This window comes from Oncorhynchus keta, chromosome 10, assembly GCF_023373465.1.
Source record: "Oncorhynchus keta strain PuntledgeMale-10-30-2019 chromosome 10, Oket_V2, whole genome shotgun sequence".
Lineage (NCBI taxonomy): Eukaryota > Metazoa > Chordata > Actinopteri > Salmoniformes > Salmonidae > Oncorhynchus > Oncorhynchus keta.
In genome coordinates, this window is record NC_068430.1 from 9,205,584 (window position 1) to 9,229,027 (window position 23,444).

Sequence of the window (23,444 nt, forward strand, 5' to 3'; positions counted from 1 at the left end):
TTCCATTTGTCCTGTTCCGGCCATTATTATGAGCCGTCCTCCTCTCAGCAGCCTCCACTGTACTCAGCTACTCTAGGAGGACAATGGAATGGAATTAAAAGCCTTTCTTTATGACCAAACACCAACTTATTTTAGCATCTAGCTTTCATCAGGGCGCTAACAAATGGTTAACAAAGTTGTCTGGTACAAGTTGAAATGGTCTTCTCTTCTATAGGATCGAGAGAATCCCCTGGACAATGTTCTGCTGTACTCTCTGGGGAGGGCGGGCAGTGTGGAGGTGTTGGACCACAGTGGAGACGAGGAGGACAGTCGAGGAGGATATAAGGCGTCACGTGAGTCTCTCCATCCATCCATCCATTGATCCAAGGATGCTGTTGCTGTGGCTGCCCATGTGCTTCCTCCCAGTGGTCTATTTATCTTCACGTTTCTCTAAAATTGACAATAACGTTTTTTTTTTCTTCTTGAACTTCTTGTTCCTGGTGCCTTCCCTCCTTCGCTCCCTCCTTCACTCCCTCCTTCGCTCCCTCCTAAACTCCCTCCTTCGCTCCCTCCTTCACTCCCTCCTTCGCTCCCTCCTTCACTCCCTCCTTCGCTCCCTCCTTCACTCCCTCCTTCGCTCCCTCCTTCACTCCCTCCTTCGCTCCCTCCTTCACTCCCTCCTTCGCTCCCTCCTTCACTCCCTCCTTCACTCCCTCCTTCGCTCCCTCCTTCGCTCCCTCCTTCACTCCCTCCTTCGCTCCCTCCTTCACTCCCTCCTTCACTCCCTCCTTCGCTCCCTCCTTCGCTCCCTCCTTCGCTCCCTCCTTCACTCCCTCCTTCAATCCCTCCTTCGCTCCCTCCTTCGCTCCCTCCTTCGCTCCCTCCTTCACTCCCTCCCTCCTTCCCTCCCTCATTTATTTCTCTCCCTCTTTGCCTCCCGGTGCAGTCCCTCGTTCTGCTTCCAACGTGGAGAACTCAGAGAGGAAGCGTGTTCGGAGCAGACTGAAGAAGTTCATCCTCAAGAGACCTCCACTACAGACCCTACAAGAGAAAGGACTCATCAAGGGTGAGATCACTGACTGTCTCTGTGTCTCCCCCCCCTCTCTCTCTCAATTAAATGTAAGGGGCTCTAATGGCATGAGAAACATGTATTTACATTGACAAAGCAATTGAAGTAGATCATAAACAAAAGTGAAAGAACAAAAAAAATTCACTCACACTAGTTCCAAATGAATAAAGACATTTCAAATGTCATATTATGTCTATATGCAGTGTTGTAACGATGTGCAAATAGTTAAAGTACAAAAGGGAAAATAAATCAACATAAATATGGGTTGTATTTATAATGGTGTTAGTTCTTCACTGCTTGACATTTTCTTGTGGCAACAGGTCACACATTTGTTTTCAGTGCAGCTCAGTTTCCACCTCATTTTGTGGGCAGTGTGCACATAGCCTGTCTTATCTTGAGAGCCAGGTCTGCCTACAGCGACCTTTCTCAATAGCGAAATGATATCCTCACCGAGTCTGTACATAGTCAAAGCTTTCCTTAAGTTTGGGTCAGTCACAGTGGTCAGGTATTCTGCCACGGTGTACTCTCTGTTTAGGACCAAAGAGCATTCTAGTTTGCTCTGTTTTATTGTAAATTCTCTCCAATGTGTCAAGTAATTATCTTTTTGTTTTCTCATGATTTGGTTGGGTCTAATTGTGCTGCTGTCCTGGGGCTCTGTGGGGTCTTTTTGTGTTTGTGAACAAAGCCCCAGGACCAGCTTGCTTAGGGGACTCTTCTCCAGGTTCATCTCTCTGTAGGTGATGGCTTTGTTAAGGAATGTTTGGGATTTGGATAATTAGCAGGTATTGGACAAATTCTGCTCTGCATGTATTATTTGGTGTTTTGCGTTGTACAGTGAGGATAGTTTTGAAGAATTCTGGATGCAGTCTCTCAATTTGGTGTTTGTCCTATTTTGTGAATTCTTGGTTGGTGAGCAGACCCCAGACCTCACATACCTTAAGGGAACATTTCGGCAGTTGCTGTATGGTTAGTGAGAAAGTCCATATTGCAAATGTACGGTCCCTTACTAGACGTCCAAAAATGTTTGTAAAATTCGCGGAGGGCGTCGGGCCGAGCGGCAGGGCCGGACCTACCGGGAAGTCATCAAATGAACTTTGTCGGACATTCGGTTTCCGTTTTACAAAAATAATCAAGTTTTGGTCATTTTTCCGCTGTCCCGGAAAATCCCACACGAGGGCATAAGCAATCATATTGCTATTGGACAAAACATCACGATTCACGACGGGGCCTTATCTCGAAAACGGAAAATATTTCGAAGCCGAAACTTAGTGAGCGTAGGTTTGGCATAATGGGCAGTTGGCCCCGAACAAGATGGCGTCCAGGCCTCAACGGTTTTTGAGTTATGGCCATTTATCTGGGATTAAAGGTCCAAAATGAAAATAGAGAAATTATTTTTCCACTTCACGTCAAAGTCAAGGAGCCTCCGGTGTCAATAAAAAAAGAACGAGCCATTTATCTATCGTCATTTAAGAGAAATTGTACAATGACAGATAGGTGATGTTCATGGATAGGTTTTTTTTTTCAACGGTTACAGATCCAGTTGCAGGGTGTTCTTACGAATCTTTTTAAAGTGTGCTGCGGAGCTCTGTGAGATTTCTGTGATTTTCTATGATTTTCTGAAATAACACACACTCACTAAACCCTCCGTAAATAACTCAGTTCTTAACGTAAAGACTTAAAGCTCCGGATTCTATAAAGGCATACCCCAATCAGGATATGAGTTTATTTATAGCTTCCTGTGCCAACCGGAAGTACCTTAAATGGTGTCACAGTGGCAGTTTCCAAGGGTTAAAAAGGTCAGATCTTTTCAAAACTTCATATGTTTGATTAGACAACCCCCATAAACTGTAAGTCAGTCATTTCTCCCAACAGATGTCAAAGAAAAGCTCTCTCTCTCACACACACACACAGAGAAACACACACACACAGCAAGGATGGAGTGACAAAGTGCGGTGCTTAAAGACACACAAAGCCTACAATGGCATTTCCATATTCTCTAGGCCGTGCCGAGTTCAACAAGATGCCCCGCTTGACCGTAGCTCGCTCGGTCTAAGCACAGCGACCATTAGAAAAGTAGGCCCAAAATGAAGGCTGGCCCTCAATGTCATTTGCTTTTGGGTGACAGTGAGAGAACCGTTAAGGTGAGAAGCACAATTCGACCTCAGGAACGTACCTGAGGTCCTCCCGATCCGTGCAAGCCTAACCTTGACTGTGTGGCATTAACCCTTACCAGTTAAAAGAAGGTGTTTACATCAAACAGTTTGCATTGACTTCTCTCCCCATAGGAATACATTGCCTGCACCTCTAAATTCAACCTGAAGCCTATGTGGGTTATGAATGCCTTATGAACCTGTCTTCTATGACAGTCCATCAGACCACTATGAGGTCTACCTGTGTCGATTCTAAGCTTCCTGGAGCAACCGGAAGTGGTTAAATTGACCCAAAAGGTGTTTTGATGTACATAACCTTCAAAGGTGAAAATGACTACATTCAATCCTGTGTAGATCAGTCAATTCATAACTTAAAGACTTAAAACTCAGGATTCTGTAAGAGGCTACCTCAGTCAAGACATGTGTTTACCTATAGCTTCCTGTGCCAACCGGAAGTGCCTTTAATTGGGTCACACTGTCTGTTTTGAAGGGTTAAAAAAGTCACATCTTTCCAAAACTTCATATGTGTGACTAGGTAAACCTCATGAACTGTAAATCAGTCATTTCTCCCAACAGATGTCAAAGAAAAGCTCTCAAACACACACACAGCAAGGATGGAGTGAAAAAGTGCGCTGCCTAAAGACATAGAGAGCAGACAATGGCATTACCATAATCCCTAGGCTGTGCCGAGTTCAACGAGATATCCCGCTTGACCGTAGCTCGCTCGGTCTAAGCGCAGCGACCATTAGAAGAGTAGGCCCAAAATGAAGCCTAGCCCCACAACGTCATTTGCTTTTGGGTGACAGAGACAGAACCGTTAGGGTGAGAAGCACAATTCGACCTCAAGTACGTTCCTAAGGTCCTCCCGATCCGTGCAAGCCTAACCTTGACCGTGTGGCATTAACCCTTAAAAGTTAAAAGAAGGTGTTCACTTCAAACAGTTTGCATTGACTTCTCTCCCCATAGGAATACATTGCCTGCACCTCTAAATTCAACCTGAAGCCTATGTGGGTTATGAATGCCGTATGAACCTGTCTTTGGTAACAGTCCATCAGGCCAGTGTGAGGTGTTGATTCTAAGCTTCCTGGACCAACCGGAAGTGGTTAAAATCACCCTAAAAGTGTATATCCATACCCTGCCTGCAGTTTGATAGACATAGTACATTCAACCCTGTGTAAATCAGTCAATTCTTAACGTAAAGACTTAAAACTCAAGATTCTGTAAAAGCATACCCCAATGAGGATAGGTGTTGACTTATAGCTTTCTGTGCCATAATTGGTGTCTCAGGAGCTGTTTTGAAGGGTTAAAAAAGTCAGATCTGTCCAAAACTTCATATGTGTGATTAGGCAACCCCCATGAACTGTAAATCAGTAATTTTTCCCATAAAATTTCAAAGGAAAACTAAATCACACAGACACACAACTTGTAAGGAGGGACGTATTGGGGAGCATAGAGACTGACAGTGCCTGCAATAGTTAGCCTTGTTCGAGCTAAAAAAGAACCGTCAGACCTAGAGTTCCGAAACTTTAGAATCCTGTTCTAGACCTCCGGTCGATAGTGCGTGGTGAGTTACGTGGCTCTAGAAGGTTCTCGGACCGATAAACAGCCTCGTACATTTGCAGTGACTTCAATTAATTTGGACCATTACGAAAATGACGACATTTAGAAAAGTCTCAGAGACACAAGACTAGGTGCATTGCGACCGTCTCGGCCCATAGAGACGGAACTCAACGTTTCTGTCCGATAGCTGATTCAAGGACCCCGTAGCAAGTCATGGAAAAAAGTGGATTTTCAGCACCAATTAGGGTTTTGCTCGGACACCAAATGACCTATCGAGCCGAAACTTGGGATTCGGGGTCGCCTCAGCTAGGCCTAGAAATGGACCCGCAGCTAGAACGTAACTACGTGATTTATGTTTTTTTTAATGGTTTGAACCGAAGGCGTTGTGAATTTTGGGCCAGCTCTGAAGTATGTGATAGTTGGCTACTAAACGAGTTGGAAACAGTGGGTTTGGTGTCAGTTTGTATCAGTTTGGTGTCAGAATGATATCTAATTGACTGATGGACAGTGACTTGCTGGTGACTCTTGTCCATTTGCAATATGTTTAAACAGTGAGGTACCATCACCAAAGTGACATTCTGAAATCAACACTAACGAGCCATTGAGATGAACCAGAATCACTGCCCAGCCATCCCGAGTTCATCGGGCCAGTCAATTTCACATTCCTGCAGGATTTTTATAGCATGACATATTCGTGATGGTACCTGCCCATTGAACCATATTGCAAATGCACAGTGACTTTGCAAAAGTAAGAAAACATAAATAAATGGACATAATGAAATCACCATATTTTTATTTTTGGGTTACCAGTTGCACAACAATGCACGTGCATTTGCAATATGATTCAACGGTGAAAAAACATCACAAAATGGACATGATGAAGTCAACACAACGAGCGATGGAAAGGAGCAACTATCACTGCCAGGCCATCCTGTGTTCATCAGGCCAGTCAATTTTGCATTTCTGCAGGATTTTTGAGCATGTCAAATTTCTTATTGTAAATGCTCATTGAACCATATTGCAAATGCACGTGCACTTGCAATATGATTCAACAGTGAAAAAACATCACAAAATGGACATGATGAAGTCAACACAACGAGCGATGGAAAGGAACAACTATCACTGCTCGGCCATCCTGTGTTCCCATAGCGGGCATTAATATCAGAATGACCGGTAAATGCATTTACAACCATATTTTTATTTTTGGGTTACCAGGTGCCTATTTTCAATCACCAGTTGCACAACAATGCGTATCCATCAGAATATTTTAAACAGTCCGTAAAGCACTCAGGACCGCCCCCATAGATAGAGGGCCATGGTAGGGTACTCCCATAGCGGGCATGGACAATAGGAGTCCCGGTAAATGCATTTACAACCATGTTTTTTATTTTTGGGTTACCAGGTGCCTATTTTCAATCACCAGTTGCACAACAATGCACGTGCATTTGCAATATGATTCTATAGTGAAAAAACATCACCAAATGGACATGATGAAATCAACACAACGAGTGATGGAAAGGAACAACTATCACTGCCCGGCCATCCCGAGTTCATCTGGCCAGTCAATTTTGCATTTCTGCAGGATTTTTGAGCATGTCAAATTTCTTATGGTAAATGCCAATTGAACCATATTGCAAATGCACGTGCACTTGCAATATGATTCAACAGTAAAAAAAAAACATCACAAAATGGACATGATGAAGTCAACACAACGAGCGATGGAAAGGAACAACTATCACTGCCGGGCCATCCTGTGTTCATCAGGCCAGTCAATTTTGCATTTCTGCAGGATTTTTGAGCATGTCATGTTCTTATGGCATTTGGCCCCGAAAAAGTGACTTTTGACTTTGACTTTTGACTTCCTATGAAATCATATTGCAAATGGACAAATCATATTCCTTATCACAAGTAAAAAAATAAAAAATAAGTATGATAATAAAATATGACTAAAGTTTATTCATACAGTTCTTACACATGTGTAATTGACCAAAAAAATCGAAAGAATTTCGAAAAACCGTCCAGAAAACACTTTTTTAAGGGCGTGTGAAGTTTTTTACAAAATTTTGACATTTTTCACTTTTGACTTTTGACTTCCTATGAAATCATATTGAAAATGGACAAAACATATTCCTTATGCGCATGTAAAAAAAAAAACAATTATGATAATAAAATTGGACAAAAGTATATTCATACAGTTCTTACACATGTGTAATTGAAAAAAAAATCGAAATAATTTCGAAAAACGGTCCAGAAAGCACTTTCTTAAGGGGTGATAAGTTTTTGACAAAAAATTCATTTTTTCAAAATGTTGCTTTTGGATGTTGACTTGGGTTACATTTTCAATATGAAAAACCAAGGTGGAGCGGATTCGCCACCTGTTGGATTTTTAAAGTGTTACAACTGGCAATTGCCATATGGCATTTGCAATACACTTTGCATGAATCAACGCCGAATTGGGTGGTATTGGACAATGTGTATATGGTTTGTCCGATGCCAATGACTTCCCATTCATTTTTGTCCAATACAGGGGGGTATTCCCTTACAATCATTAAGGTCAATGGGTTCTATAACTGATTCAAGTATTTTTAGCCAGATTCTAATTGATATGACGAATTTTATGTTATTTTTGATGCCATAGAAGGCCCTTCTTGCCTTGTCTCTCAGATCGTTCACAGCTTTGTGGAAGTTACCTGTGGCACTGATGTTTAGGCTGAGGTATGTATGTATCGTGTGGTCCTGGCAACTGGACCTTTTTTGGAACACTATTTGTTTTTGTCTTACGGAGATTTGCTGTCAGGGCCAAAGTCTGACAGAATCGTTGCAGAAGATCTAGGTGCTGCTGTAGGTCCTCCTTGGTTGGTGACAGAAGCCCCAGATCATCAGCAACAGTAGACATTTGACTTCAGATTCTAGTAGGGTGAGGCTGGGTGCTGCAGACTGTTCTAGTGCCCTCGCCAGTTTGTTGAAATATATTTTGAAGAGGGTGGGGCTTAAGCTGCATCCCTGTCTCATCCCACGGCCCTGTGGAAAGAAATGTGTGTGTTTTATGCCAATTTTAACCCCACGCTTGTTGTTTGTGTACATAGTTTTTTATCATGTCTCATGCTTTTCCCTCAACACCACTTTCCATCAGTTGAGCTGCCACAACCCTCTGAGAGTCGTGGCAGCTCAACTCCATGGAACTGGGCATCAATTCAGTTCATCGACATTCCTCCGGTGTTTGTTTTCATCGAATAATAAGGAAGTCGTGTGGTATCGATGAATGTGTCCGTGTCTCTCATGACCTCAGATCACAGTTCTGTGAGTGTTGACTGTAAAATCTCTTTAGACCAAATCATATTTAGTCTTCTAAAACATGCTGCTGTTGTTGTCATTTACAGACCAGGTGTTTGGCTGTCATCTAGAGATGCTGTGTGAGAGAGAGAAGAACAACGTGCCTCGTTTCGTCAGGCTCTGCACTGAGGCTGTGGAGAGGAGAGGTACAGCCATAAACATAAAACAATGTACAGCCTCTGGTACTACTCCCCTGTAGGTACAGTACAGCCTCTGGTACTACTCCCCTGTGGGTACAGTACAGCCTCTGGTACTACTCCCCTGTAGGTACAGTACAGCCTCTGGTACTACTCCCCTGTAGGTACAGTACAGCCTCTGGTACTACTCCCCTGTGGGTACAGTACAGCCTCTGGTACTACTCCCCTGTAGGTACAGTACAGCCTCTGGTACTACTCCCCTGTGGGTACAGTACAGCCTCTGGTACTACTCCCCTGTGGGTACAGTACAGCCTCTGGTACTACTCCCCTGTAGGTACAGTACAGCCTCTGGTACTACTCCCCTGTAGGTACAGTACAGCCTCTGGTACTACTCCCCTGTAGGTACAGTACAGCCTCTGGTACTACTCCCCTGTGGGTACAGTACAGCCTCTGGTACTACTCCCCTGTGGGTACAGCCATAAACATAAAACAATGTACAGCCTCTGGTACTACTCCCCTGTAGGTACAGTACAGCCTCTGGTACTACTCCCCTGTGGGTACAGTACAGCCTCTGGTACTACTCCCCTGTAGGTACTGCCTCTGGTACTACTCCCCTGTGGGTACAGTACAGCCTCTGGTACTACTCCCCTGTGGGTACAGTACAGCCTCTGGTACTACTCCCCTGTAGGTACTGCCTCTGGTACTACTCCCCTGTGGGTACAGCCTCTGGTACTACTCCCCTGTGGGTACAGTACTGCCTCTGGTACTACTCCCCTGTGGGTACAGTACAGCCTCTGGTACTACTCCCCTGTAGGTACTGCCTCTGGTACTACTCCCCTGTAGGTACTGCCTCTGGTACTACTCCCCTGTGGGTACAGTACAGCCTCTGGTACTACTCCCCTGTGGGTACAGTACAGCCTCTGGTACTACTCCCCTGTGGGTACAGCCTCTGGTACTACTCCCCTGTGGGTACAGTACAGCCTCTGGTACTACTCCCCTGTAGGTACTGCCTCTGGTACTACTCCCCTGTGGGTACAGTACAGCCTCTGGTACTACTCCCCTGTGGGTACAGCCTCTGGTACTACTCCCCTGTAGGTACTGCCTCTGGGACTACTCCCCTGTGGGTACAGTACAGCCTCTGGTACTACTCCCCTGTGGGTACAGTACAGCCTCTGGTACTACTCCCCTGTAGGTACAGTACAGCCTCTGGTACTACTCCCCTGTGGGTACAGCCTCTGGTACTACTCCCCTGTGGGTACAGTACAGCCTCTGGTACTACTCCCCTGTAGGTACAGTACAGCCTCTGGTACTACTCCCCTGTAGGTACTGCCTCTGGTACTACTCCCCTGTGGGTACAGCCTCTGGTACTACTCCCCTGTGGGTACAGCCTCTGGTACTACTCCCCTGTGGGTACAGTACAGCCTCTGGTACTACTCCCCTGTGGGTACAGTACAGCCTCTGGTACTACTCCCCTGTAGGTACTGCCTCTGCTACTACTCCCCTGTGGGTACAGCCTCTGGTACTACTCCCCTGTGGGTACAGCCTCTGGTACTACTCCCCTGTGGGTACAGCCTCTGGTACTACTCCCCTGTGGGTACAGTACAGCCTCTGGCACTACTCCCCTGTAGGTACAGTACAGCCTCTGGTACTACTCCCCTGTGGGTACAGTACAGCCTCTGGTACTACTCCCCTGTGGGTACAGCCTCTGGTACTACTCCCCTGTGGGTACAGTACAGCCTCTGGTACTACTCCCCTGTAGGTACAGCCTCTGGTACTACTCCCCTGTGGGTGCAGTACAGCCTCTGGTACTACTCCCCTGTAGGTACGGCCTCTGGTACTACTCCCCTGTGGGTACAGTACAGCCTCTGGCACTACTCCCCTGTGGGTACAGTACAGCCTCTGGTACTACTCCCCTGTGGGTACAGTATAGCCTCTGGTACTACTCCCCTGTGGGTACAGCCTCTGGTACTACTCCCCTGTGGGTACAGTACAGCCTCTGGTACTACTCCCCTGTGGGTACAGTACAGCCTCTGGTACTACTCCCCTGTGGGTACAGTATAGCCTCTGGTACTACTCCCCTGTGGGTACAGTACAGCCTCTGGTACTACTCCCCTGTGGGTACAGCCTCTGGTACTACTCCCCTGTGGGTACAGTACAGCCTCTGGTACTACCCCCCTGTGAGTACAGTACAGCCTCTGGTACTACTCCCCTGTGAGTACAGTACAGCCTCTGGTACTACTCCCCTGTGGGTACAGTACAGCCTCTGGTACTACTCCCCTGTGGGTACAGTACAGCCTCTGGTACTACTCCCCTGTGGGTACAGTACAGCCTCTGGTACTACTCCCCTGTGGGTACAGTTTGGCTGTAGGTAAACAAATATTTTGTGAAAGAGAGGATAATCTTAACTGCACATTTATATCACATTGAACTGGTTTATAATTGATATGGATTCTATGGGTTTTAAGACAGTGTTTTAAATGTCTGTGGTTGTTGCCAGGGTTACATGGATTTCCGGTGTGTTATTGCCAGGGTTACATGTAGTACCGGTGTGTTGTTGCCAGGGTTACATGTCCTACCTGTGTGTTGTTATTCAGGTCTGGAGACAGACGGTATCTACAGAGTGAGTGGGAACCTGGCGGTCATCCAGAAACTACGCTTCCTAGTCAACCATGGTGAGGGAGGGAGTATGGGAGGAATGAAGAGAGGGAGGAGGGAGGGAGGAGGGAGGGAGGAATGAAGAGAGGGAGGGAGTACAGGAGGAAGAAAGGGAGGAATGAAGAGAGGGAGGGAGTACGGGAGGAAAAGAGGGAGGAGGGAGGGAGGAATGAAGAGAGGGAGGGAGTACGGGAGGAAGAGAGGGAGGAGGGAGGGAGGAATGAAGAGAGGGAGGGAGAGAGGGAGGAGGGAGGGAGGAATGAAGAGAGGGAGGGAGAGAGGGAGGAGGGAGGGAGGAATGAAGAGAGGGAGGAAGAGAGGGAGGAGGGAGGGAGGAGGGAGGGAGGAGGGAGGAATGAAGAGTGGGAGGGAGTACGTGAGGAAGAGAGGGAGGAGGGAGGGAGGAATGAAGAGAGGGAGGGAGTACGTGAGGAAGAGAGGGAGGAGGGAGGGAGGGAGGAATGAAGAGAGGGAGGGAGTACAGGAGGAAGAGAGGGAGGAGGGAGGGAGGAATGAAGAGTGGGAGGGAGTACGGGAGGAAGAGAGGGAGGAGGGAGGAATGAAGAGAGGGAGGGAGAGAGGGAGGGAGGAGGGAGGGAGGAGGGAGGAATGAAGAGAGGGAGGGAGTACGGGAGGAAGAGAGGGAGGAGGGAGGGAGGAATGAAGAGTGGGAGGGAGTACGGGAGGAAGAGAGGGAGGAGGGAGGGAGGAATGAAGAGAGGGAGGGAGAGAGGGAGGAGGGAGGAATGAAGAGTTGGAGGGAGTACGTGAGGAAGAGAGGGAGGAGGGAGGGAGGAATGAAGAGAGGGAGGGAGTACGGGAGGAAGAGAGGGAGGAATGAAGAGAGGGAGGGAGAGAGGGAGGAGGGAGGGAGGAGGGAGGAATGAAGAGAGAGAGGGAGGGAGGAGGGAGGGAGGGAGGAATGAAGAGGGGGAGGGAGTACGGGAGGAAGAGAGGGAGGAGGGAGGGAGGGAGGAATGAAGAGAGGGAGGAGGGAGGGAGGTATAAAGAGAGGAAGGAGGAATGAAGAGAGGGAGGAGGGCTGAATGGATAAAGAGAGAGAGGGAGAAGGGAGGTAGGTAGGTATGAAGAGAGGGAGGAGGGAGGTATGAAGAGAGGGAGGAGGGCTGAATGGATAAAGAGAGAGAGGGAGAAGGGAGGTCGGTAGGTATGAAGAGAGGGAGGAGGGAGGGAGGAATGATGAGAGGGAGGTGGGAGGAAGAGAGGGAGGGAGGGAGGTATAAAGAGAGGGAGGAGGGATGAAGAGGGAGGATGGCTGAATGGATAAAGAGAGAGAGGGAGAAGGGAGGTATAAAGAGAGGGAGGAGGAATGAAGAGAGGGAGGAGGGCTGAATGGATAAAGAGAGAGAGGGAGAAGGGAGGTAGGAAGTTATGAAGAGAGGGAGGAGGGCTGAAGAGAGGGAGGAGGGAGGTATAAAGAGAGGGAGGAGGGAGGATGGGATGAAGAGAGAGAGGAGGGAGGGAGGTATAAAGAGAGGGAGGAAGGAGGGAGGTATTAAAGAGAGGGAGGTATAAAGAGGGGGAGGAGGGAGGGAGGTATAAAGAGAGGGTGGTATGAAGAGAGGGAGGAGGGAGGGTGGTATGAAGAGAGGGAGGAAGGGATGAAGAGAGGGAGGAGAGAGGGAGGTGGGAGGGAGGTATAAAGAGAGGGAGGAGGGAGGGAGGTATAAAGAGGGGGAGGAGGGAGGGAGGTATTAAAGAGAGGGAGGAGGGAGGTATAAAGAGGGGGAGGAGGGAGGGGGAGGTATAAAGAGAGGGAGGAGGGAGGTAGAGGGAGGAGGGAGGAAGGGATGAAGAGAGGGAGGAGGGAGGTATAAAGAGGGGGAGGAGGGAGGGAGGTATATAGAGGGGGAGGAGGGAGGGGGCTATTAAAGAGAGGGAGGAGGGAGGTATAAAAAGGGGGAGGAGGGAGGGAGGGAGGTATAAAGGGAGGGAGGAGGGAGGGTGGTATGAAGGGAGGAGGGAGGAAGGTATAAAGAGAGGAAGGAGGGAGGGAGGTATTAAAGAGAGGGAGGAGGGAGGTATAAAGAGGGGGAGGAGGGAGGGAGGTATGCAAAGAGAGGGAGGAGGGAGGAAGATATAAAGAGAGGGAGGTGGGTAGGAGATATGAAGAGAGGGAGGAGGGTATGAGGTATGAAGAGAGGGAGGTATGAAGAGAGGGAGGTATGAAGAGAGGGAGGAGGGCAGGAGGTATAAAGAGAGGGAGGTATGAAGAGAGGTGGGAGGGAGGGTGGTATGAAGAGAGGGGGGTATGAAGAGAGGGAGGAGCGAGGGTTGTATGAAGAGAGGGAGGAGGGAGGGAAGTATGAAGAGAGGGAGGAGGGAGGGAAGTATGAAGAGAGGGAGGAGGGTAGGAGGTATAAAGAGAGGGAGGTATGAAGAGAGGGAGGAGGGAGGGAAGTATGAAGAGAGGGAGGAGGGTGGGAGGTATGAAGAGAGGGAGGAGAGAGAGAGGTATTAAAGAGAGGGAGGTGGGAGGGAGGTATAAAGAGAGGGAGGTATGAAGAAAGGGAGGAAGGGATGAAGAGAGGGAGGAGAGAGAGAGGTATTAAAGAGAGGGAGGTGGGAGGGAGGTATGAAGAGAGGGAGGTATGAAGAGAGGGAGGAGGGTAGGAGGTATGAAGAGAGGGAGGAGGGTAGGAGGTATGAAGGGAGGGAGGAGGGAGGAAGGGATGAAGAGAGGGAGGAGAGAGAGAGGTATTAAAGAGAGGGATAAGGGAGGAAATGGATGAAGAAAGGGAGGAGAGAGAGAGGTATTAAAGAGAGGGAGGAAGGGATAAAGAGAGGGGGGAGAGAGAGAGGTATTAAAGAGAGGGAGGTGGGAGGGAGGTATGAAGAGAGGGAGGTATGAAGAGAGGGTGGAGGTAGGAGGTATGAAGGGAGGGAGGAGGGAGGAAGGGATGAAGAGAGGGAGGAGAGAGAGGTATTAAAGAGAGGGAGGTGGGAGGGAGGTATGAAGAGAGGGAAGTATGAAGAGAGGGAGGAGGGTAGGAGGTATAAAGAGATAGAGGTATGAAGAGAGGGAGGAGGGAGGGAAGTATGAAGAGAGGGAGGAGGGTGGGAGGTATAAAGAGAGGGAGGTATGAAGAGAGGGAGGAGCGAGGGTGGTATGAAGAGAGGGAGGAGGGAGGGAAGTATGAAGAGAGGGAGGAGGGTAGGAGGTATAAAGAGAGGGAGGTATGAAGAGAGGGGGAGGGAGGGTGGTATGAAGAGAGGGAGGAGGGTAGGAGGTATGAAGAGAGGGAGGAGGGAGAGAGGTATTAAAGAGAGGGAGGTGGGAGGGAGGTATGAAGAGAGGGAGGAGGGTAGGAGGTATGAAGGGAGGGAGGAGGGAGGAAGGGATGAAGAGAGGGAGGAGGGTAGGAGGTATGAAGAGAGGGAGGAGGGTAGGAGGTATGAAGGGAGGGAGGAGGGAGGAAGGGATGAAGAGAGGGAGGAGAGAGAGAGGTATTAAAGAGAGGGATAAGGGAGGAAATGGATGAAGAAAGGGAGGAGAGAGAGAGGTATTAAAGAGAGGGAGGAAGGGATAAAGAGAGGGAGGAGAGAGAGAGGTATTAAAGAGAGGGAGGTGGGAGGGAGGTATGAAGAGAGGGAGGTATGAAGAGAGGGAGGTATGAAGAGACGGAGGAGGGTAGGAGGTATGAAGAGAGGGAGGAGGGTAGGAGGTATGAAGGGAGGGAGGAGGGAGGAAGGGATGAAGAGAGGGAGGAGAGAGAGGTATTAAAGAGAGGGATAAGGGAGGAAGGGATGAAGAGAGGGAGGAGAGAGGTATTAAAGAGAGGGAGGAAGGGATGAAGAGAGGGAGGAGAGAGAGAGGTATTAAAGAGAGGGATGCGGGAGGAAGGGATGAAGAGAGGGAGGAGAGAGAGAGGTATTAAAGAGAGGGAGGAAGGGATGAAGAGAGGGAGGAGAGAGAGAGGTATTAAAGAGAGGGATGCGGGAGGAAGGGATGAAGAGAGGGAGGAGAGAGAAGGGTATTAAAGAGAGGGAGGAAGGGATGAAGAGAGGGAGGAGAGAGAGAGGTATTAAAGAGAGGGATGCGGGAGGAAGGGATGAAGAGAGGGAGGAGAGAGAGGGAGGAAGGGATGAAGAGAGGGAGGAGAGAGAGAGGTATTAAAGAGAGGGAGGAAGGGATGAAGAGAGGGAGGAGAGAGAGAGGTATTAAAGAGAGGGATGCGGGAGGAAGGGATGAAGAGAGGGAGGAGAGAGAAGGGTATTAAAGAGAGGGAGGAAGGGATGAAGAGAGGGAGGAGAGAGAGAGGTATTAAAGAGAGGGATGCGGGAGGAAGCGATGAAGAGAGGGAGGAGAGAGAGGGAGGAAGGGATGAAGAGAGGGAGGAGAGAGAGAGGTATTAAAGAGAGGGAGGAGGGAGCAAGGGATGGAGAGAGGGATGCGGGAGGAAGGGATGAAGAGAGGGAGGGGCTATGTTCTGAAAAGCATCCTACACTACACATTTAATTTTTTTAAGCCCAGAGTGCTTTATAATGGACATAATTTAGGATTCCACTCTGAAGGAGAGTAACCTGAATCCGACCTGCTTGACCTTGTAGGCTAAATGACTGTTGGTTGTTTTTTTTGCAGAGCGTGCGGTGACTACAGACGGACGTTATATGTTCCCTGCGGAGTTGGTACAAGGTAGACAGACAGATGGAGACTGTCGAGCCAACATGGCTCCCAGTTTTCATCCAAATGCCTATCTGCATACCTGTGTGCACTGTACTCACTCCATACATGCAAAAGCACACGTTTGTTTGTCTCGATACTTTCCATGTGTCTATTGTGTTGTCTATGCATCAAATATTTATGTTTGAGTAAACTATATATTCAAGTCCTATCTGTCCTTTTACACGGTCCATTGGTGCCACCCAGTGGTTTAAGCAGAGTACTGTAGCTTGTGTTTTGTGGAACACCTTAGCCCAGCTCACCTGACCAATGTTTTGTGATACTAATTTGGACAGTAGATAGAATCTTAAATCAAGCTCTTGAAGAACCACCGTTATTGAGTGTACAGATGTAACTGTGACACTTTGAGAAACATTGTTCAGGAGGGTCGTATTGTGTTTGCCTTTCTCTCTGCCCTCTGACTATCGCTTCACTTTCACAGACACTTTCTTTCTGCTACAGCTACCAGCCTGCCAGCCTGCCGGCCGACCTGTCAGTCAAAGTACTGAGGGAGTTTTAACAGTAAAATTCACACATGTCCCTCCTTCCTTCCTTCCTCCACCCCTCTCTCCCTCCACCAATAGAGAAGTTGAACCTGGAACAGAGTGAGTGGGAGGACATCCATGTCATCACAGGAGCCCTGAAGCTGTTCTTCAGAGAGCTTCCTGAACCCCTGGTTCCTTACGGCTTCTTCACAGACATCTTAGAGACCGTCAGTGAGTATAGACCCTTTCTATTACCTACCTACCTACCTACCTACCTAACAAACTAACAACTAGCTAACTGCCTACCTACCTACCTACCTACCTACCTACCTACCTACCTAACAAACTAACAACTAGCTAACTGCCTACCTACCTACCTACCTACCTACCTAACAAACGAACAACTCACTGACTACCTACCTACCTACCTACCTACCTACCTACCTACCTACCTAACAAACTAACAACTAGCTAACTAACAAATTAACTACCGAACTAGCTAACTAACTGCCTACCAACCTACCTACCTACCTACCAAACAAACTAACAAATTAACTACCGAACTAGCTAACTAACTGCCTACCTACCTACCTACCTACCTACCTACCTACCTACCTACCTACCTACCTATCTACCAAACAAACTAACTACCAAACTAGCTAACTGCCTACCTACCTACCAAACAAACTAACAAATTAACTACCGAACTAGCTAACTAATTAACTGCCTAACTACCTACCTATCTACCTACCAAACAAACTAACTACCAAACTAGCTAACTGCTTACCTACCTACCAAACAAACTAACAAATTAACTACCGAACTAGCTAACTGCCTACCTACCTACCAAACAAACTAACACACGAACTACCGAACTAGCTAACTGCCTACCGACCAAACAAACTAACAAATTAACTACTGAACTAGCTAACTAACTGCCTACATACCTACCTATCTATCTATCTACCTACCTACCTACCTACCTACCTACCTACCTACCTACCTACCTACCTACCTACCTACTTACCTACCTGCCTACCTAACTACCAAACAAACTAACAAATTAAATCTATACTCACCGTCAGTGAGTATAGACCCTTTCTATTACCTACCTACCTACCTACCTAACAAACTAACAACTAGCTAACTGCCTACCTACCTACCTACCTACCTACCTACCTACCTACCTACCTAACAAACGAACAACTCGCTGACTACCTACCTACCTACCTACCTACCTACCTACCTACCTACCTACCTAACAAACTAACAACTAGCTAACTAACAAATTAACTACCGAACTAGCTAACTAACTGCCTACCAACCTACCTACCTACCTACCTACCAAACAAACTAACAAATTAACTACCGAACTAGCTAACTAACTGCCTACCTACCTACCTACCTACCTACCTACCTACCTACCTACCTACCTACCTACCTATCTACCAAACAAACTAACTACCAAACTAGCTAACTGCCTACCTACCTACCAAACAAACTAACAAATTAACTACCGAACTAGCTAACTAATTAACTGCCTAACTACCTACCTATCTACCTACCAAACAAACTAACTACCAAACTAGCTAACTGCTTACCTACCTACCAAACAAATTAACAAATTAACTACCGAACTAGCTAACTGCCTACCTACCTACCAAACAAACTAACACACGAACTACCGAACTAGCTAACTGCCTACCGACCAAACAAACTAACAAATTAACTACTGAACTAGCTAACTAACTGCCTACATACCTACCTATCTATCTACCTACCTACCTACCTACCTACCTACCTACCTACCTACCTACCTACCTACCTACCTACCTACCTACCTACTTACCTACCTGCCTACCTAACTACCAAACAAACTAACAAATTAACTCCAGAACTAGCTACCTACCTACCTACCTACCAAATTAACTGCCGAACTAGCTAACAAACTGCCTGCCTACCTACCTACCTATCTACCTACCTACCTACCTACCTACCTACCTACCTACCTACCTAACAAACTAACAACTAGCTAACTGCCTACCTACCTACCTACCTACCTACCTACCTACCTACCTACCTAACAAACTAACAACTAGCTAACTGCCTACCTACCTACCTACCTACCTACCTACCTACCTAACAAACGAACAACTCACTGACTACCTACCTACCTACCTACCTACCTACCTACCTACCTAACAAACTAACAACTAGCTAACTAACAAATTAACTACCGAACTAGCTAACTAACTGCCTACCAACCTACCTACCTACCTACCAAACAAACTAACAAATTAACTACCGAACTAGCTAACTAACTGCCTACCTACCTACCTACCTACCTACCTACCTACCTACCTACCTACCTACCTACCTACCTACCTACCTACCTATCTACCAAACAAACTAACTACCAAACTAGCTAACTGCCTACCTACCTACCAAACAAACTAACAAATTAACTACCGAACTAGCTAACTAATTAACTGCCTAACTACCTACCTATCTACCTACCAAACAAACTAACTACCAAACTAGCTAACTGCTTACCTACCTACCAAACAAACTAACAAATTAACTACCGAACTAGCTAACTGCCTACCTACCTACCAAACAAACTAACACACGAACTACCGAACTAGCTAACTGCCTACCGACCAAACAAACTAACAAATTAACTACTGAACTAGCTAACTAACTGCCTACATACCTACCTATCTATCTATCTACCTACCTACCTACCTACCTACCTACCTACCTACCTACCTACCTACCTACCTACCTACCTACTTACCTACCTACCTACCTAACTACCAAACAAACTAACAAATTAAATCTATACTCACCGTCAGTGAGTATAGACCCTTTCTATTACCTACCTACCTACCTACCTAACAAACTAACAACTAGCTAACTGCCTACCTACCTACCTACCTACCTACCTACCTACCTACCTACCTACCTACCTAACAAACGAACAACTCGCTGACTACCTACCTACCTACCTACCTACCTACCTACCTACCTACCTACCTACCTACCTAACAAACTAACAACTAGCTAACTAACAAATTAACTACCGAACTAGCTAACTAACTGCCTACCAACCTACCTACCTACCTACCAAACAAACTAACAAATTAACTACCGAACTAGCTAACTAACTGCCTACCTACCTACCTACCTACCTACCTACCTACCTACCTACCTACCTACCTACCTACCTACCTATCTACCAAACAAACTAACTACCAAACTAGCTAACTGCCTACCTACCTACCAAACAAACTAACAAATTAACTACCGAACTAGCTAACTAATTAACTGCCTAACTACCTACCTATCTACCTACCAAACAAACTAACTACCAAACTAGCTAACTGCTTACCTACCTACCAAACAAACTAACAAATTAACTACCGAACTAGCTAACTGCCTACCTACCTACCAAACAAACTAACACACGAACTACCGAACTAGCTAACTGCCTACCGACCAAACAAACTAACAAATTAACTACTGAACTAGCTAACTAACTGCCTACATACCTACCTACCTACCTACCTACCTACCTACCTACCTACCACCTACCTACCTACCTACCTACCTACCTACCTACCTACCTACCTACCTACCTACCTACCTACTTACCTACCTGCCTACCTAACTACCAAACAAACTAACAAATTAACTCCAGAACTAGCTACCTACCTACCTACCTACCAAATTAACTGCCGAACTAGCTAACAAACTGCCTGCCTACCTACCTACCTATCTACCTACCTACCTACCTACCTACCTACCTACCTACCTACCTACCAAACAAACAATCTACCTATCTACCTGTCTAGAGTTAGAAGATTCTGATCTGGAGTGTAACGAGAGTATCCTACTATGTGTGTGTGTTCCAGAGATGTCAGACTACCTGGATAAAGTGGACCGTCTGAAGTCTCTGGTACTGAGCATGCCTCCTCCCAACCAAGACACCATGAGGTTCATGTTCAGCCATCTCAAACGGTACGAGACACCTCCAAGGGTTAAACCCCCGTCTCAATACCCAGTGTACCCTCAACAACCCTCAATACCCAGTGTACCCTCAACCCTCAACCCCTCCTACCTACCTCACCCTCAGTGTACCCAGTGTACCTCAACAACCCTCATTACCCAGTGTACCTCCAAACAAACAATCTACCTATCTACCTGTCTCAGAGTTACCCAAGTGTCCCTCATCTGGAATACCCAGTGTACCCTCAACAACCCTCAATACCCAGTATCCTACTATGTGTGTGTGTTCCAGAACCCTGTCAGACTACCTGGATAACCCAGTGTACCCTCAAAACCCTCTGTCTCTGGTACTCAGCATACTCCAACCAAGAACACCATGAGGTTCATGTTCAGCCATCTCAAACCCAGTGACACCTCAAAACCCCTGTCTCAATACCCAGTGTACCCTCAACAACCCTCAATACCCAGTGTACCTCAAAAACCCAGTCAACCCAGTGTACCCTCAAAACCCTCTCCGTCTCACCCCTCAACAACCCTCTCCCAGTGTACCCTCAACCCAGTGTACCCTCAACAACCCTCAATACCCAGTGTACCCTCAACAACCCTCATTACCCAGTGTACCCTCAACAACCCTCTGTCACCATACCCAGTGTACCCTCAACAACCCTCATTACCCAGTGTACCCTCAAAAACCCTCTCTCAATACCCAGTGTACCCTCAAAACCCCTCTGTCACAATACCCAGTGTACCCTCAACAACCCTCTCTCACAATACCCAGTGTACCCTCAATACCCAGTGTACCCTCAAATCCCTCTCTCTCAATACCCAGTGTACCCTCAAAACCCCTCTGTCTCAATACCCAGTGTACCCTCAAATCCCTCTTTCACAATACCCAGTGTACCCTCAAAAACCTCATTACCCAGTGTACCCTCAACAACCCTTTGTCAATACCCAGTGTACCCTCAACAACCCTCTGTCACAATACCCAGTGTACCCTCAAAACCCCTCTGTCTCAATACCCAGTGTACCCTCAAATCCCTCTTTCACAATACCCAGTGTACCCTCAAAAACCCTCATTACCCAGTGTACCCTCAACAACCCTTTGTCACCATACCCAGTGTACCCTCAACAACCCTCTGTCTCAATACCCAGTGTACCCTCAAAAACCTGACCCATCTAAACCCAATCTAATTCCATTTCACCATCTTTCAATTGTTCTGAATGTCCTTCAGTTGTACATCAGTTGTTTAAGAATCTGCTTTTACTGTCTGAGAAAAATAATATGCAGTATGTAATACGAATGACCACTAGAGGGAGGAGTACCCTCATTCCAAGCAGTTGTCATCCAGCATGTGAACGAAAATTGTGAAGAAGTATTGGTGAGTGAGTGCTGTGGGTACCTGGGGGTTAAATTTGAGAGAGGACAATGAGGTTGACAGAGTGAAGGATTTAGGATTTTGAAGAAGTTAACGAAAATAATATCACTTTTCATGTACTGCTCTGCTACTTAAATGTTGCTGTCCCCAGGTCTAAAATAATGACTCTGTTGTGTTCATGAGTCTGATGTTTGTGCCAGTGTGTGTTTCCTATGAGTCTGTCTGTCACGGTGTCTCCATCTCCCTTTCTCCCTCTCTCTCTCTGCTTCTCATCCATCTACTTCTCTCCTCTATAAATCTACCCATCTCCCTCCTCTTCTCTTCCTTACCTCCTCTCCCCTTCCCTCCTCCCTCTTCCTCCCCCTCATTACCATTCTGCCCATCTCCTTTCTCTCTCATCTGTCTCCTTTCCTCCTCCTCCTCTCCTCCTCCCCTGTGATCTCTGTGGGAATGGCATTTTTAAAAGAATGCCTCATGCTGTGGCTTTAACCCATTCCTGTGTATGTGTCCACACACACACACACACACACACACACACACACACACACACACACACACACACACACACACACACACACACACACACACACACACACACACACACACACACACACACACACACACGGTCCACGCACACACCAATGTCCCGTAAATAAGCACCAGTGTAGCCACTGTCCTGCTGCTCTGTGAATCAACAAGAATAATTAAAATGACAAGCAGATTCTCAACAGTGACCACTGAGATGAAGCTGTGTGTCATTGGTGGTCACTGGAATGACACAGAACGAGTCAGGCTAATTAACTTTAGAAAGACCCTGTAGCCATATTGTATAAGCAGTAATCTATCTCTCTTTCTGTCTCTTTCTCTCCCTCCCCCAGGGTGATGGAACATTCTGACTCTAACCGGATGTCGACCCAGAACATCGGCATAGTGTTCGGTCCCACCCTGATGCGTCCGGAGAGGGACAATGTTAACATGGCCATCAACATGGTCTACCAGAACCAGGCCGTGGAGCTCATTCTCAATGAGTTTGACCGTATCTTCAGACCCAGCAACTTTACATCCCTCTGACATCCATTCAGCCCAGGAAACCTAGAACCCACCCAGCCCCAAGGACCCATTCAGCCCAGGAAACCTAGAACCCACCCAGCCCCAAGGACCCATTCAGCCCAGGAAACCTAGAACCCACCCAGCCCCAAGGACCCAGTCAGCCCAGGAAACCGAACCTAGAACCCACCCAGCCCCAAGGACCCAGTCAGCCCAGAAACCGAACCTAGAACCCACCCAGCCCCAAGGACCCAGTCAGCACATAACACCGAACCTAGAACCCACCCAGCCCCAAGGACCCAGTCAGCACATAACACCGAACCTAGAACCCACCCAGCCCCAAGTACCCAGTCAGCACAGAACACAGAACACCGAACCTAGAACCCACCCAGCCCCAAGTACCCAGTCAGCACAGAACACCGAACCTACAACCAACCCAGCCCCAAGGACCCAGTCTAGAGCCCATCCAGCCCCATCCCAACCAGCCTGAACCCAACTCAGTGACCTGAACCATCTTTGGACCCAACCCCTCTGGTACTGTATCGTCCAACATCCCAAACCCAGCCTGAGCCAAACACAGAGACCAGAACCGGCAGAACCAGACATGCTGTGAAAGGGACACCAGCTTCACCTCGCGCTCTTCTTACTTACTCCCTGTAGTATCAACTAGTGTTAAAAACATAGGTGGGTCAACTGCATTACACCCCCTGGTATCAACACCAGCTTAACTCACCTCATCCCACGGCATGGAGAAAGACCTGGGAATGGGAGGAAAAGCCCATATGGATAATGTACAGTATGTTTCCTTATCTCCTGTTGTAGTGTAGTAGCAACTACAGCCCAACTCGCCTCCGCCAAACACAACGGCAACAACAAGCTGTTTAATCTTTGTGCCACTGTCTATTAACTGTCTACAATAAAGTTATTGCGAAGTTTTCAAACGTGATCCTTGTCAGACTTT

General features: G+C 47.2%; 1 protein-coding gene across 2 annotated transcripts in view; it reads left to right on the forward strand.

The window, feature by feature from the left end:
* Positions 1-22,703, forward strand: part of arhgap9 (Rho GTPase activating protein 9) — a 94,285-nt gene extending 71,582 nt beyond the window's left edge. The window contains exons 16-23 of one of the 2 annotated variants that reach the window (XM_052526458.1): positions 215-332; positions 926-1,045; positions 8,139-8,237; positions 10,823-10,900; positions 15,487-15,540; positions 16,152-16,283; positions 19,967-20,072; positions 22,315-22,703. In XM_052526458.1, coding sequence (XP_052382418.1) covers positions 215-332; positions 926-1,045; positions 8,139-8,237; positions 10,823-10,900; positions 15,487-15,540; positions 16,152-16,283; positions 19,967-20,072; positions 22,315-22,507 — 900 coding nt within the window. In that variant the 3' untranslated portion in view covers positions 22,508-22,703. The remainder of the gene's footprint in view (positions 1-214; positions 333-925; positions 1,046-8,138; positions 8,238-10,822; positions 10,901-15,486; positions 15,541-16,151; positions 16,284-19,966; positions 20,073-22,314) is intronic. The other variant, XM_052526459.1, reaches the window with a different exon arrangement.
* The last annotated feature ends 741 nt before the right edge of the window (positions 22,704-23,444 follow it).